Here is a 13980-nt window from a genome sequence, read left to right on the forward strand (position 1 = left end):
ACAGCCCCAGACTGTCGGACCCAGACCCAGACCCAAGCCTCTGGCCTTCGTTGGCAGCCACTTCAGAGTCCTAGGCAGATGAATGCCATGTCAGAGACTTTCATCCTGTAGACACTCAAAGCCCACCTTGAGACTCCCAGCAGCTTAAACCAGAAGGCAGGCGACACAGCCACACAGGCAGGGTGACTCAAAGCCTGACAGGCTGGTTACTTGTGGCCTGTGCTCCCTAAGGGAGCACAGATCCTCAGCCCCCTGCCTCTTCACCCAGTATGTGGAGCTGGTCTCTGGGCTAAGCAGGTCTAATCTCCAGAATCCAACAGCCACCTGTGCTAGCAGAGGACTTCCTCACTGCATCCAGCACCAGGAAAAGCCCCGGGGTTAAGGCTAGGCTAGAGGTGCAGAGCGCTGGGGTAGACCCCCTGCTTGCTCATTGTCAAAGATGGGACATGGATATTCTTGCTTTGTCTTGATAAGACTTCTCACTACTCCTTGTAGTGAAGCCCAGGTTTGTTAGAATGACTCAGAAGAGTCATTCTCTAGGTGAGGGACCCAGGGCACAGGAGGCTGGGGAAGGAGGCCAGAGTGGTCACCATTTCACATCAGGGTGGACACAACACAGGCTGCGTCTGGACACATCTGACTGGTCTCAACTCCCGGCCTTTCCCGTCACTGCCACCATAACATGGGGAAGCCATTTCTCCTCTCTGTTTGCTTACCTGTAAAATAGGGACAATGCCCACCTCATAGGGCTTTCATAAGGTCTAAGAATATAATCCATGTGCAAAAGATGTTATTAGAAGTTTCCACTATGGCAGCAGATACAACCACTGTGAAACTCCAAAAGTGAGAGGGCAGACCATGTGCAAACCTACCCAGGAAATATTAAATAAACCAATATGTTTAACTTTGCAACCGTCACCCAGAAAGAGGTAATAAAAGGGCAAAGTGACTAGAGATTAAGAGAGTATTGTAGTATATGCCATAAAATTGTTCACTTTAAAATATTTAATAATGTTTAATTAAGCTATGTGAATTTTACCTCAGAGAGGAAGAGAAAAGAAGAAGGAAGAGGAGGAAGAGGAGGAGGAGGAAGGGGAAGAGGGAGAGGAATGGATTTGTGAAAAGAATTTCTTCAGAGAGAGCTACGCAGAGTTTTTTAGCCCATCCTCTCTCCCAACTTGAAACCCCAGCTAACTCAGAGCTCAATCATGTTCCCTGCAGCTGGGGATCCTGGTGAGAAATGTGAAGAAGACCGTGGCTGCAAAAAAATAATAAATCCCAGGGACTGCATATGGAGTTGGCAGAAGGAACATTAGTCTGAGGGGGTGATGGCAAGAACTGTGGGTTAAAAAGGAATCTTGTCCACAGGCACAAAATGTAGAGGAGGGAGTGCAAAGAGAACTCCTAAGTGGCACCACCTGAGTGGCTCAGTCAGTTGAGCATCCAACTCTTGATTTCAGCTCAGGTCATGATCTCATGGTCTTGAGATCTAGCTTCACACCCAGCAGGGAGCTCACTTGAGATTCTCATTCCCTCTCTCCCTGCAGGGGCCCCTCCCCTGCCTGCATGTGCACTCACACTCTATCTCTCACTCTCGCTCACTCTCTCCCTCAAAAACAAAACAAAACAAAACAAAACAAAACAAAACAAAACAAAAGGAGAACTCCTGAAAGTGTCCGTGACACAAAGAGCAGGTTTTAAGTGTTGCCCCAAACCATCAGAGAACTTCCCTTTCCCACTTCCTTATTCTCCCTTCCCACTTCCACCTGGTGGGAGAGGGCTAAAAGCTTCATTAGCAAGTGAGAGGAGGAGGAAAGACACCAGAGAAAGAGAGGAGAGCAGACCACCAAGCCCACAGCCAGCCCAAGGTGCGGAGGGAAGAAGTCACAGGGAAGTGGACCGATTCACACTTTGGACCGACACTTGTAGTTGTGAATTAAGACTGTCTGTGACTTACCACACCCATGAAACTGACCTGAGAATGACCATAAAAGGCATCAGGTGCGTATGTTTTCACCCCCACTGAACAACTTTAAAGGAACAGATGGAGACAAAGGTAAAGTTGCTCACATAATTATCTCCCATTAGGCCTGTTTGCTCAACTTACTGGGGCTCCATCTGCCAGAAACAGGAGCATCAGTAATGGCTCCATCTCGGTCTGACCAAGATGTGTCATGGGTGAGGTTGTGTCAAATGCTCTGGGACACACCCCCATACTGACAAATCACAGAGATGATTCTGGGGACACAGAAGGTTACAGGGTTTTAATAGGTAACTATTAAAACATCTTTTTTTTTTTTTTTTTTTTAAATGAAGAAGATGCATGGGATCTGTTTCACCTCTGCTGGTCCTTCTCTTAACCCAGCATCTTTTCTCAAACCCAACCCCATATTAAGAAGCATCCCTGGAGGCGTCTGGAAGGCTCAATTGGTTAAGCGTCCAAGTTCGACTTCGGCTCAGGTCATGATCCCGCAGTCCATGAGTCTGAGCCCCAAAATGGTCTCTGTGCTGACAGCTCAGAGCCTGGAGCCTGCTTCAGATTCTGGGTCTCTCTCTCTCTCTCTGCCCCTCCCCTTCTCATGTGCGTGCTCTCTCTCTCTCTCTCTCAAATAAACAAACATTAAAAAAAAAAAAAAAAAGAAATGTCCCCGAATTGCCTCCTACATACAAATTCTACAGTCTCTGGGCCCACAAACAATTCTGAGAGTATCACCTGGGAATTTTCACCCGTGGATTCCCAAGTTCTACATGTTTCTAAAGAATAACACCAAAATACTAGATGTGAAATCAGAACTCCCACAAAATAGGGTCCAGTACTATAGAACTTCAGATCTGTGAGGCTGGCTGCCTTGCTCATGCCTAATGTAACCTCAGGGTGGGTGACTGAGAATTTCAAAAGAAAGTTGTCTTCATTAATGAAAATTTTCTGAAACCTCCATTCAGTTCAGTCCACAACACATACAAGGGTAGTAGTTACCCAAGTCTGCTTAGGCAAATCTTTTTCCTCTCCAACATGATGAGAGAGGTTTAGACCTTTTAGAAACAAACGATTTCTTGTAGATATAAGTGAAGTTTCATAAACTTCTAATGAGCTAAAGGATTTTTAAATATTCCCAGAAAAGGTTCAAATGATTTCAAGTCATCCCTTGATGTGGTCCCAAGGGACGAAGGAGAAGTACGTGTTGACAGCAAATCCTGGGAGAAGATGCAAGGTCAGAGTTAGGAGGCGGGAGGTCACTCTTTGGAAAGCTCTGTTTGCTTCTCTGATTCAGGACAAGTGCATGCATCTGACAGCAGTTTTTAAAAATGTGATATGGAAAATTTTTCAAGTTGCTCACATGGAGGAACTGGTGAGCATTCCTAGCTAGACCCATGGCAAAGTGACAGATCCACTGTTTGCTCTGTTTCTCTTATTATCTGGAGCAACATCAATGGCACCATCTTATCAACATGAGATCTACTGTCCATTCCCCACCTTCTACTCATAGGCTGGCCATCCCTTCATTTATTTTCTCTCCAGCTGCTGAAGGAAAAAAAACCTCTTAGTTTCAGATTCCGCGGATGTCACTTTGGCTTTAACCAGTATTCCTGGGCTGGCCATCCATGGCTGATCTGCAGAAAGGCATTTCACTAGCTGAAGGTCTGCCCCAGATGGATGTTGGCTCCAAGTGAGAGCAGTTATGGGGTGAACCTGAGCTCGAGGTCTCTCCTGCAGGGGTGGGATGGGAGTGGGGCTGGGAGCAGTGACGGGCCCTCTGGCTGGAGGTTCCTCTGGCTGCTGGCTTCCACTTTCACACAAAGGTGGGTTACAAAAGACACTGGAGACAGAAATGCTCTGGAAGTTTTATAATGCGGATAGAGTGTTCATCTCCCTGCTAGAGGCTCCCAACTCTTCTTCAGGATTGAGTCCTACTTTCATCAACCCCATATCCACCAATTTTTTAAACAATCAGACTTGAGAGCTGGTAGAAACACAAATAATAACTATAATAGCAGCCAGGTACTGAAATCCATGACTGTGGGCACTGTGCTAGGCATCTCATACACACATACATGGTAACTCAGTTATTTCTTAAAACAGCCTATATTATAGATATCAGATGGCTTCATTTAATATTCAAGCAAGTTGAGGCTTAAGAGAGGTTAAGAAATTCTCCTAAAGCTGCACAGCAGGAATACCCATATGTAGTTTTATGCATATGGTCACATAAGTCTTGAACTGAATGGCACAAAACAAATAGGTCAAAGAGAGTATTTTCCCAAGATCCCACTTTTGAGCAGCCACAGAGGTAAGGCCGATGGGCATTACATGCTCGGCTAAATGACTGCAGATGACTGAGCTTTCCTGGGTGCCCTCAATTAGAACAGAAGAGATGCTCCAATTCCAGGGGCCTCTACCAACTCTTCCTCCCTTCTTCTCCAGGCAGGGTACATCTCGTTCCTGCTGTATCCAGAAGCCTCCTCTCTCCCTCAACCCACACCAGAGTTTTAAGGGCTCTGCTCCACTGAGCAGCACCTCCCTTTCCTCTGTCTCTAGTGGCTCTTTCTCGATGACAAAAAACACTTTCAGGTGTTTCCATAACAAGAGCCCCACCCCCCTCCATAGCCTCTGCCAGCTCCACTCTTGGTCTGTCATTCCTTCAAAGCTAATCTATTTTTCACATAGATTCTCCCTTACAGCATAACATACATATGTGGTAAATTGCCCAAATAAGTGTACAGATCCAATAGATTTTTTTGTTCCCAAAGCGAACTTACCTGGGCAACCAGCACCAGATCAAGAAATAGAACATCACGGGGCATCTGGGTGGCTCAGTCGGTTAAGCGTCCAACTTCAGCTCAAGTCATGATCTCACGAACCGTGGGTTCAAGCCCTGCGTTGGGCTCTGTGCTGACAGCTCAGAGCCTGGAGTCTGCTTTGGATTCTGTGTCTCCCTCTCTCTATGCCCCTCCCCTGCTTGCACTCTATCTGTCTCTCTCTCTATCAAAAATAAATAAATATTAAAAACAATTTCTTTTTTTAAAGAACTAGAACATCATCAGCATTCCAGGGAAGCGTTATCCTGGACGGCAACCATTATCCTGACTTATAAAACCATAGACTAGTTTATTGTTCTTGTAATTTTATACCAAAGAAATCATGCAATCTTTTGTGTCTGGTTTCTTTCACTCAATGTACAGTAAGGGAGAGGATTCTATTGAGGTATACCATTCTATCGCTGATGGGCACTGGAGTTGTTTCCAGATTTTGACTATTCAAACAGCGATGTTTATCAACATTATGGAGCATGCCTTTTGGTGACATGGCCATGCTTCTTGAAGAAATTGTCCACATGTGCTGATGTGACATCCTCACCTCCCATTCACTCCTCATTCCACTGCAATCAGCTTCTGCTTCCAGCCTCCGCTCCACGATTAGCCTTTGCCAAGAGCACCAGCAGACATTTCTGTGGTGGCATCCTCTGGGTATAGTTCAGCCACCAGACAACACTGACAGATTCTATTCACCTCTAGCTCAGCCTCCACTTGAAACTCTTGCCCTCATCATTCCTCTCCTGCCAGTGCTCCCAGGCCATGTTCCCAGATAGCTATTTCCTCACTCAACTCTCCTTTGAAGCAATATTTTCTTTCTTGCAGCCAATCCTTTGCACATGCTGTTCCCCATGCTGAGAATGCCCTTCCTCCTATTCTCCTCCAGCTACCAATCTTTCAGGACTCTGCTCCAGTGGACTCCGCTGGGAATCCTTTCTGTCCTGCTCTTCTGACCTCTTGATGGCATAGTGCTCCATGCACTCTGGGATGTGGACTCTTGAGGCAGTGACCACATTGTACTGAACTGCCCGGTAACATAAGCTGTGAGCTCATGAAGACAGGGGTCTGTCTTATCCATCCCCGTGACCTCAGCCCCCAGCACTAGGTCTGATGCATACTGGATGCTCCATAAATGAGCTGAATGAGTGAATCGATATAAGTTAGAAAAAGGATGCTAAAAGCATAGAGCTTGAGAAGGATATATTTAAAAAGATCGCTGTATTTTCTTCTCTGGGAAGAGAGGGTACATGAACTCATAGTATACGTCTTAACTATCACTAATGGCACCCAATTTCCCAAACAAGGCTATATTATACCCACAAATTCTCTTTGTGGGGGGTAGGGGCTATCAGATTCCAGTCCAGCTAATAGTCATTTTGAAATGAACAACGAACTATATACCCACCCAGTAGCCATCCCTGAGTGTAGACAAACCCCATCCTCTCACCTCCTGCAGGAATGTCACAGCCTGACTAGGAGTTCCATAGCACTGGCTTATTCTGGGGATCTCCATAGATGTTTCCATCATATAGCAAGAAGAAAATCTTCCCAGAATGATTCCACCAGAATCATGAACCAAATGTCAGGTTTAGATCATACGTTCCATCTTTCCCCACTGAAAGAACAGTGTGGGCCCCTGATGAAGCTGGGAACACAGTTCAGAAGAGAAGCTGTATCCGGGGTTTGTGATGCTGAGGACAGGCAGGGCTGATGTGCTTGAAAACAGGATGGCTACCAGAGGCACAGCACAGGCTCATGCTAATGCCAAGGAAATCCAAGTACAGCCGGGCAGGGTGATAAGAGGTCTGCTCAATCCCCCAGCTCTGCCCTGGCACCAGCAGCGCTTCTATCGCGGGAGGCTTGGGCACTAAATCACAACCTGTTTTCCTGGCTCCATATGACCATCTTCCACCACACAGAGCTTGGGCAGGATGGCTTAGCTTCCAATTGTGATTTCATGGTTTGGAAAAGCATGGGACATGAGGCCTGCCCTCTCCACCTGGGTGATAGCACATTTCTGCTCCATGAAGTTCTTCTCCAGATATGGAGGCCAATATGACCAAGTGACTCATTAAAAGCCTAGGGGCACTCTTGAACATCAAGGGTCTAAAGGTAAAAGCCACAGTAGTAGGGCGCCTGTGTGGCTCAGTTGGTTAAATGTCTGACTCTTGATTTTGGCTCAGGTCATGATCTCATGGTTTGTGAGTTCTTTCTCCTGTGTTGGGCTCTGTGAGACAGCATGGAGTCTGCTTGGGATTCTCTCTCTCCCTCTCTCTCTCTTCTCTGCCCATCCCCCACTCATGCTCTTTCTCTCTTAAAATAAATAAATAAACTTAAAATAAAAAATAAAGGCTACACTGGGGCACCTGGGTAGCTCAGTTGGTTAAACATCCGACTCTTGACTTCAGCTCAGGTGAGTATCTCACGGTTCATGAGTTCAAGTACCGCATCAGGGTCTGCACTGACAGTATGGAGCTTGCTTGGGATTCTCTCTTTCCCTCTCTCTCTCTGCCCCTACCCTGCTTGCTCTCTCTCTCTCTCTCTCTCTCTCAAAATAAATTTAAAAAATAAATATATAAAGGCCACAATAGTAACCTGTTTCCCAACCCAGGCTGGAGAGACATATCACCAAAATTTTACGTATGAAACTCATGACAAAAAACAAAAAAACAAAAAACAAAAAACAAACAAACAAACACCCACGTAAACCTGAAGGGCGTTTTTGAATTCTGCGTTGACTCTAGATGTCAGCTACTGGAGAGCAAGGACTATACTATTTCTTTTCTGATAAAAATCAGCCGTGGGGTGGAAATCCTCAAACCCACTGAGTTAATGGCAAAAATCCATCTAGATCTAACAAAGCCTTGTTTATCACGATCCATCCTCATGGCGGGTCTGCATATGGGGCTGGGGAGGACCTGCCAAATGCCTTAGAGGCTGCATCTGCAGAGACTGTGCGAAGTTCCACTTTCACTGCCCACCCCATCAAGCGTTATCATCAAGGCAGGCCAGCCCTCCAATCAGAAGAAGAAGGCTGGAAACTTCTTGCCCATTCAAGGCTAGGACAAGTGACTTCCCAAGTCAATAGATGAGATGGAGTAGCAGCAGAGGAAGAGCACTGGGCCGGGGGTTCTGGAAAAAGGGCACAAGTCCCCTGCTTCCACTTGCTGGTGTCATCCACTCATATAGCATCCATGCCTGCTTGCCTCACAGGCCGTGCTGAGGCCCCAGAAGCTCAGTGACTGGGCAGAAAAGGCACTGCAGACTGTGAAGTGCTGTGCCTGTGGCCACACCCCTCCTGTGCACCCTGCCTCCTCCAGGCAGCCTTCCTTGGCTATCCCTGCTGATGCTGCCCTATGCACTCCCCTGTCAGCACCAGGCATGGGGTGAATCATTTCTGCTTGTCCTCATCCGACATCCACGCCCACAGCATACCAGCCCCATCCTTCAGAGTTTCTGCACTGCCTTTTTCCACACCATTCCCTCTCTGGCACTTTCAACCACCCTATCACAGGGAGAGGCTGGGGAGGAGGTGGCAGCAAGCCTAGGTGACTGGCTCCTAGCCACCAGCAAGTGGTAGAAGTGGAACCCAAATCAAGACTTTCAGACACCAAACCCCACGCTTTATCTATGGTCCCTGACACAAAGGCCAAGTCAGGGCAGGAAGGAGAGTGGCGAGAGCTGCTTCTCAGCAAAGGATGATGTGACTCAGCTACCCAGCCCTCCTCTGGCCCCAGCTCTAGGAAATGGCCAGCCCCCACCCTGGACCTCGCAGCCCACACTATCCATGTCCCACCACCCATGCTGCCTCCTGCTGGGCACTGGGAGCCCATGGTCTGGAATCAGGCATGGGACAAGGCTCAGCCCATGCCTCAGAGGTCAGGGGGGCACCAGAGACCCCTGCAGTCACACCACCAAGGCTGCCAGAGAAGGTTGCAGGTGGCCCCGGCTGGTGATCTGGGTGCCTCAACTCACCTGTTGTGCCGCTTGTGAAACACACAATGGAGAGGTCACTGGGCTTCGGGGGCTGCAGAGTTGAGAAGAAGTGTGTTAAGAGGACCCAGAGTGGCCAGCCAGGGCCCAAGACCCCTGGAATTCTCAACCAGCCAGCCTCTCTGTGCACCCCCACCCGCCACGAGTGGGTATAGAGTCGTGTGCCTGCCCCTGCCTGCAGCCGTCAGAAAGGTGGGCTGGCAGGTCCTCAGGAAAGAGGCTGAGGAAACTTGATGGGGGCTTGGACATGCATCTGTCACACTAATTTCTCACCTGGTCCTGCTGCCTCCCCAGCTTGAATCTGAGATGGAATTGGGCTACAGTGGTCACATCTAGGCCTCTAACAAAGACCTCACCTTCTCAGGGGAGAAGTTCCATCCTGCCTTCCCACTTTCTCCCAAATGTCTGGGGTTAGGCCTGGGAACAGAATGTGTGGCCCAGGAACTGAGATTCCCACTGTGTCACCAAGACTGCTCTGTATCAGACCCTGGCCCTGGCCCGGGGCACAGAGTCCTGGGGTCACCAGGAGGAGCCTATCATGTCCGCATGTATGCAGAAGAGGTGACATGAGTTGGGACTGAGGGACAAGCAAGATCTCTCCAGACAAAGGGAAGATGGGCTCTGGAAGAAGAACTAGCCTGGCTACTGGTGGAGGCATGGAGGCAAGGGTGTGCCAAGAGGTTGGAGAATGGTGCTCCGAGGCTGGGGTATGGTATGAGGGAGGTGGGCATACACCAGGGCTGCCCATGAAGGGCTGATCCGCATATGAGAAAGCTCAGGGGCAGGTAAGAAGAGTGGGAAGGGCTGAGCTGGAGGGAAGAGTGGAGGCAAGAGCAAGGAAGGCAAGAGCAAGGCAAGGAAGAGTGGAGCTCGTAAGCAAGCTTAAAACTCCCACACGGCTCTCCCAGAGCCAGTGACCATCACTGGTGACTTGACCCCAGGAAGTATCACTCGGGGGTAACACAGAGAAAAGTTCACGGGGCGCCTGGGTGGCTCAGTCAGGTCCAACTTCAGCTCACATCATGATCTTATGGTCCGTGGGTTTGAGCCCCGTGTTGGGCTCTGTGCTGACAGCTCAGAGCCTGGAGCCTGCTTTGGATTCTGTGGCTCCCTCTCTCTCTGCCCCTGTCCCCCTTGTGCCCTGTCTCTCAAAAATGAATAAACATTAAAAAATTTTAAAAAGAAAAATTCACAAAGATGAACAAGGACAGCAGATGTTACAAGGGCACTTGGCCCCGGGGTTCACTTCTAATTCTGTTGCTTCTCCTGTTCACCCCATCCTTGTAGAGTTCACTACCTACAAGGGGAAAAAATAAGCCTTCCCAAAGAAAAGGCCTCTGGAGAACCAAGGGTAGTGAGGAATGGCTGCCCTTTTTTTCTCCATCTTAAATGTCTGACTCCTGTTCTAGGTCCCTCTCTACACCCTCACCTACACAAGTCCTGGTTCCCTGAGTGGGTATTTCCAAAGCTGTTCACAGCAATGGCTTATTAACACAGGGGTGCTTTTCTGACCCCCTAGCAAGGCCGTGCATGGTGAGCGTGGTCTGTGAGGATAAGCCCTGCACACCATCAATAAAGACCTGCTGGCAGATGAGCTTACCACAGGGACGTGATGATTCCGTTGGCCACACTCCTGGAAGAGAAAACCATGATTTTTAAAATGCTCAAAAGTTCTGATTGATCAAAACAAGTGAATAAACAAAAAATCAAAATAAGCTTGGCATGGTGGAGAAACCACCTCCTGCCTATGTGGAGAAACCACCTGAGTGGCCTCTTCTTATATGCACGTCCAGGCCTAGGCCACCCCACACATTACAGACAGGGGCCTGAGGCCCAGGGAGAGGTTAGACGCTGTGCACGTGCACAACGGGGGAGACAGCTTGAGGTGCCCATCGGGACACATGCTCAGGACAGAATGGCTAGGTAGCCTACACTTCCAGATAAATGGTCAAGGCTAGAGGGGCAGATGGGGAGTTGTCAGCATAAGTGTGGCCCCCAAACCATGGACGGGTACAACTGCCCAGGTATTACAAGTATAGTTGGTGACAGACAGGCAGGTAGGAGAACACCTGGATCGCTCAGGGGCCTACATCCAGAAAGGGATGGTGGGGGTGAGCTGCTACTGAGGTGGGCGTGAGGCCCTGGGGACCAGGATGTCCTGTGTCACTCTAGCAGGCCACAAGCTGCCACCAGCCTGATGCCTCTGGGGAGGTCATGCACAGAAAAACTGTTTCTGCTGGCTGCTGGGAGTTTGGGACACACTGAAGGAACCTCTCAAAGACTCCTGGACCTCATGTCTGTAGTATTCAGGCTCAGACAGGCTAATGGCTAGCTGAAAACATGGAGGCTCCAGAGGCTATGTAAGTAACTCTGGGGCAGGCTGGCACTACCATATACCTATTGGTGCCTGTGTTATTCAATGTGTCAGCCAACTGAGTCTGTCACCTAGAGGATGCCTATAGGCACCAACCTCACCACCTGCCACCAGCCCTTGTAAAAGCCTGCCCTATCTCAGCACTGACACACCCTGATGGCCCAAGACGTCCACCCCGGGACATGAGAGGGGCAGATAACCAGCAGTCCTGGCTCAGCAGCCAACCAGCTATGGCCCAGTAAACAGCCCAGAAGCAGACACTCACCTCCACGGCCTGCATGGACTTAATGACCACCCCACACTCCTGCCCTCGGTCTTTCAGAGCTTCCTCGAATGGTTCCATGACAATGATGAGCTTCAGCCCTGGAGTCTCCTTCCTCTCCACATGTTCTAGCAGAAGCACAGCTTTCTGAGGTTTATCCACAACCACGGTGCTGATGTCAGCTGAAGGGACCATTAGGAAAAGTCAGGCTGTGTGAGCACAGGCTGTGACTGTGTGTAGCATGTGCTAGGCAGCAGAGCCATGGGCTGTGTGTGCCAAAGCTTGTGTGTAAATAAATGCAGAAGACAGGCCATGTAGGCTATGTGTTGTACACAGAGGAAAGTGCATGGAGCTTAGGAGAAACAAGGGCAAGAGGCCAAGGAATGTCCTGGAGCAGATTCCAAGCATTCCTTTGCTCCAGGCTCAGGATCCATAATCTCAGGTCTGCTTGAGGTTATTTGCCACCACCACCCTGCTTCCCCGCCTCTGCCCTGAGCTGAAAAGTAAGCCTCAGAGAGTCGGAAGCCTGTGTGGAGGCTGCTGCAGAGGCTCCTTCACGGTAGCCAGGCCCTGTGGAAGGTGCCTTCAGGTGAAGTCCAACCGGGGAAAGCCAACTCAACGGCCAGATTGGAAAATGTTCTTTGAGAATGGAAGCAAAGTGCTTACTAGTATCAGACAATTAGCGTAAGCTAACAGGCTGGGGTCCAGGGGCTGGCTGCCAGTGGCAAGAGGAGGCAGTGGTGGCTCACCTGTGTTGATAATGTAGCGGATAGCACCAGGGCCCAGGGTGTCATATAGTGGGATCACCACCATAGAATACGTGTAGCAGGCAAGCTCTGCGATGATCCACTGTGGAGACACATAGGTGCGGGGTTGGGGGAGCACAGAGCAGATAGGAGGGCTATACTGCTCTTATGCCCAGGCAACCAGGGTACTTGTTCTAGGTCCTCCTGAGAAGGTTCTGTTCTGGCCCTCTCCACGTTGCAAGGAATCCATGAGGTTAACTGGTTGCACCTGCTTCCCCACACCCTTCTACAGCACGCATGCCCCAGGGAATTTGGGGCCTCCAAATAGCCCAAAGCCTACTTCTAGGCCTTGTGGCCTTCTTCCCTGGGTCTTTCTTCCCCCATGGCTCAGGAAACACCTGTTTGTGGGGCTGGGTGGGGTGTAGATGGAGCTTGGCTGAGATGTCCACTCCTGATTAGGGGTAAAGCCAAAGGAGTTGGTGGTGGCATGGACCAAGTACATCCATGTTTTCTCTTGTCCTAGGCCCTACATGCAGTTTGACCAGGGCTGTTGTATGGTACCCAACCCCCTACTCTACTGAAACCTCTAAAACCAATCAAGGCAGATGCTTACCTCTGGTCGATTTTGTGCAAAAACACCAACAAACTGATCTGTACATGCTTTACAATTGTGTTGCAGAAGTCCGGACCCTAGATATTCAGCCCTGTCGGCCACCTGCACATAGACATGGGGAAGTGATGGAAAGCAAGGACTTTTAGCAGGAGAGGGAGATTCCCAGGTAAGGATTCCTACAGGTCTGAGACCTCCCTAAGACCCTACCCAGGTCGGCTGGAAGTCCTCTGAAGTTGCTGCTGGGAGTCTGGCAAACAGGCCATGCAAGGAAACAATGACCCTCTGAGACCCTGCAGGGTACCCACAAGCCCCACAATGCCAGGTCTACATGGTTTGACAGGGTGGGGCCTGTCCTCTATCACTCACCTCCTGGTAGGACAGCCACTGATAAGGTTGCTTGGGCTTCCTGAAGCCAAGACAGGGTCCATTCCCTGCAGAGAGATAAGCAGGCCTTGTGCCAGGGAGGATGGTAGGGTGGGTGTCACCTGCATCTGCTCATCAGATAGGTGAATGGACATCCCATCCTGTGGGGTGGTCCATGGGTCAAGCGAACTGCCCCCAGCTGCCTGTCTAACCTGCTGAAGCTGAAGGAGGCCTAAAGCACACAAGCATGACATGTCCTCAAGGATCAGGGAGGCCCCGGAATAAGGACTAACACAGTGGCAGTTCCCACCATGACCTGTGTGATGCAGCCCCAAAGGGACACAAAGACGTGGGGACTATGAGGCAGAGATGGAGAGTTGCCTCTCTGTGACCACTTCCTTTTGACCCATACCCTGGGTCACCCAGACATCCCAGAGGCTCAGGCTCTGAGCCATGCCAGCCAGAGGCCTGGCAGTTTGAAGCTTAGCAGGGGCTGCCCATGGGAGATATAAAATAAGGGCTAAGGAGTGCCTAGGTGGCTCAGTTGGTTAAGCGTCTGACTTCAGCTCAGGTCATGATCTTGGGGTTCATGGGTTTGAGTCCTGCGTCGGGGTCTGTGCTGATAGCTTGGAGCCTGGAGCCTACTTCAGTATCTGTATCTCCCTCTCTTTGCCCCTCCCTGGCCCACATTTTCTCTCTCTCACTTTCTCAAAAATAAATAAACATTAAAAAAAATTTTTTTTAACTATGAGCTAAGAGATGGTTTAAGGTCAGGCAGTGCTAAGGGCTAGAACAAAGCTGAGGTCAGCCCTTCGGC

At 49.6% G+C, this 13980-nt stretch overlaps 1 protein-coding gene across 6 annotated transcripts in view; it reads right to left on the reverse strand.

The window, feature by feature from the left end:
• Positions 1 to 13980, reverse strand: part of ACSL6 (acyl-CoA synthetase long chain family member 6) — a 60833-nt gene that overhangs the window by 26616 nt on the left and 20237 nt on the right. For all 6 annotated transcript variants that reach the window (XM_045488095.1, XM_045488088.1, XM_045488100.1 and 3 more), the window contains 6 exons: positions 13167 to 13231; positions 12801 to 12902; positions 12191 to 12290; positions 11445 to 11623; positions 10406 to 10438; positions 8788 to 8839 (listed from right to left, as the gene is read on the reverse strand). In XM_045488095.1, coding sequence (XP_045344051.1) covers positions 8788 to 8839; positions 10406 to 10438; positions 11445 to 11623; positions 12191 to 12290; positions 12801 to 12902; positions 13167 to 13231 — 531 coding nt within the window. The remainder of the gene's footprint in view (positions 1 to 8787; positions 8840 to 10405; positions 10439 to 11444; positions 11624 to 12190; positions 12291 to 12800; positions 12903 to 13166; positions 13232 to 13980) is intronic.

Source organism: Leopardus geoffroyi, chromosome A1 (assembly GCF_018350155.1).
Source record: "Leopardus geoffroyi isolate Oge1 chromosome A1, O.geoffroyi_Oge1_pat1.0, whole genome shotgun sequence".
NCBI lineage: Eukaryota > Metazoa > Chordata > Mammalia > Carnivora > Felidae > Leopardus > Leopardus geoffroyi.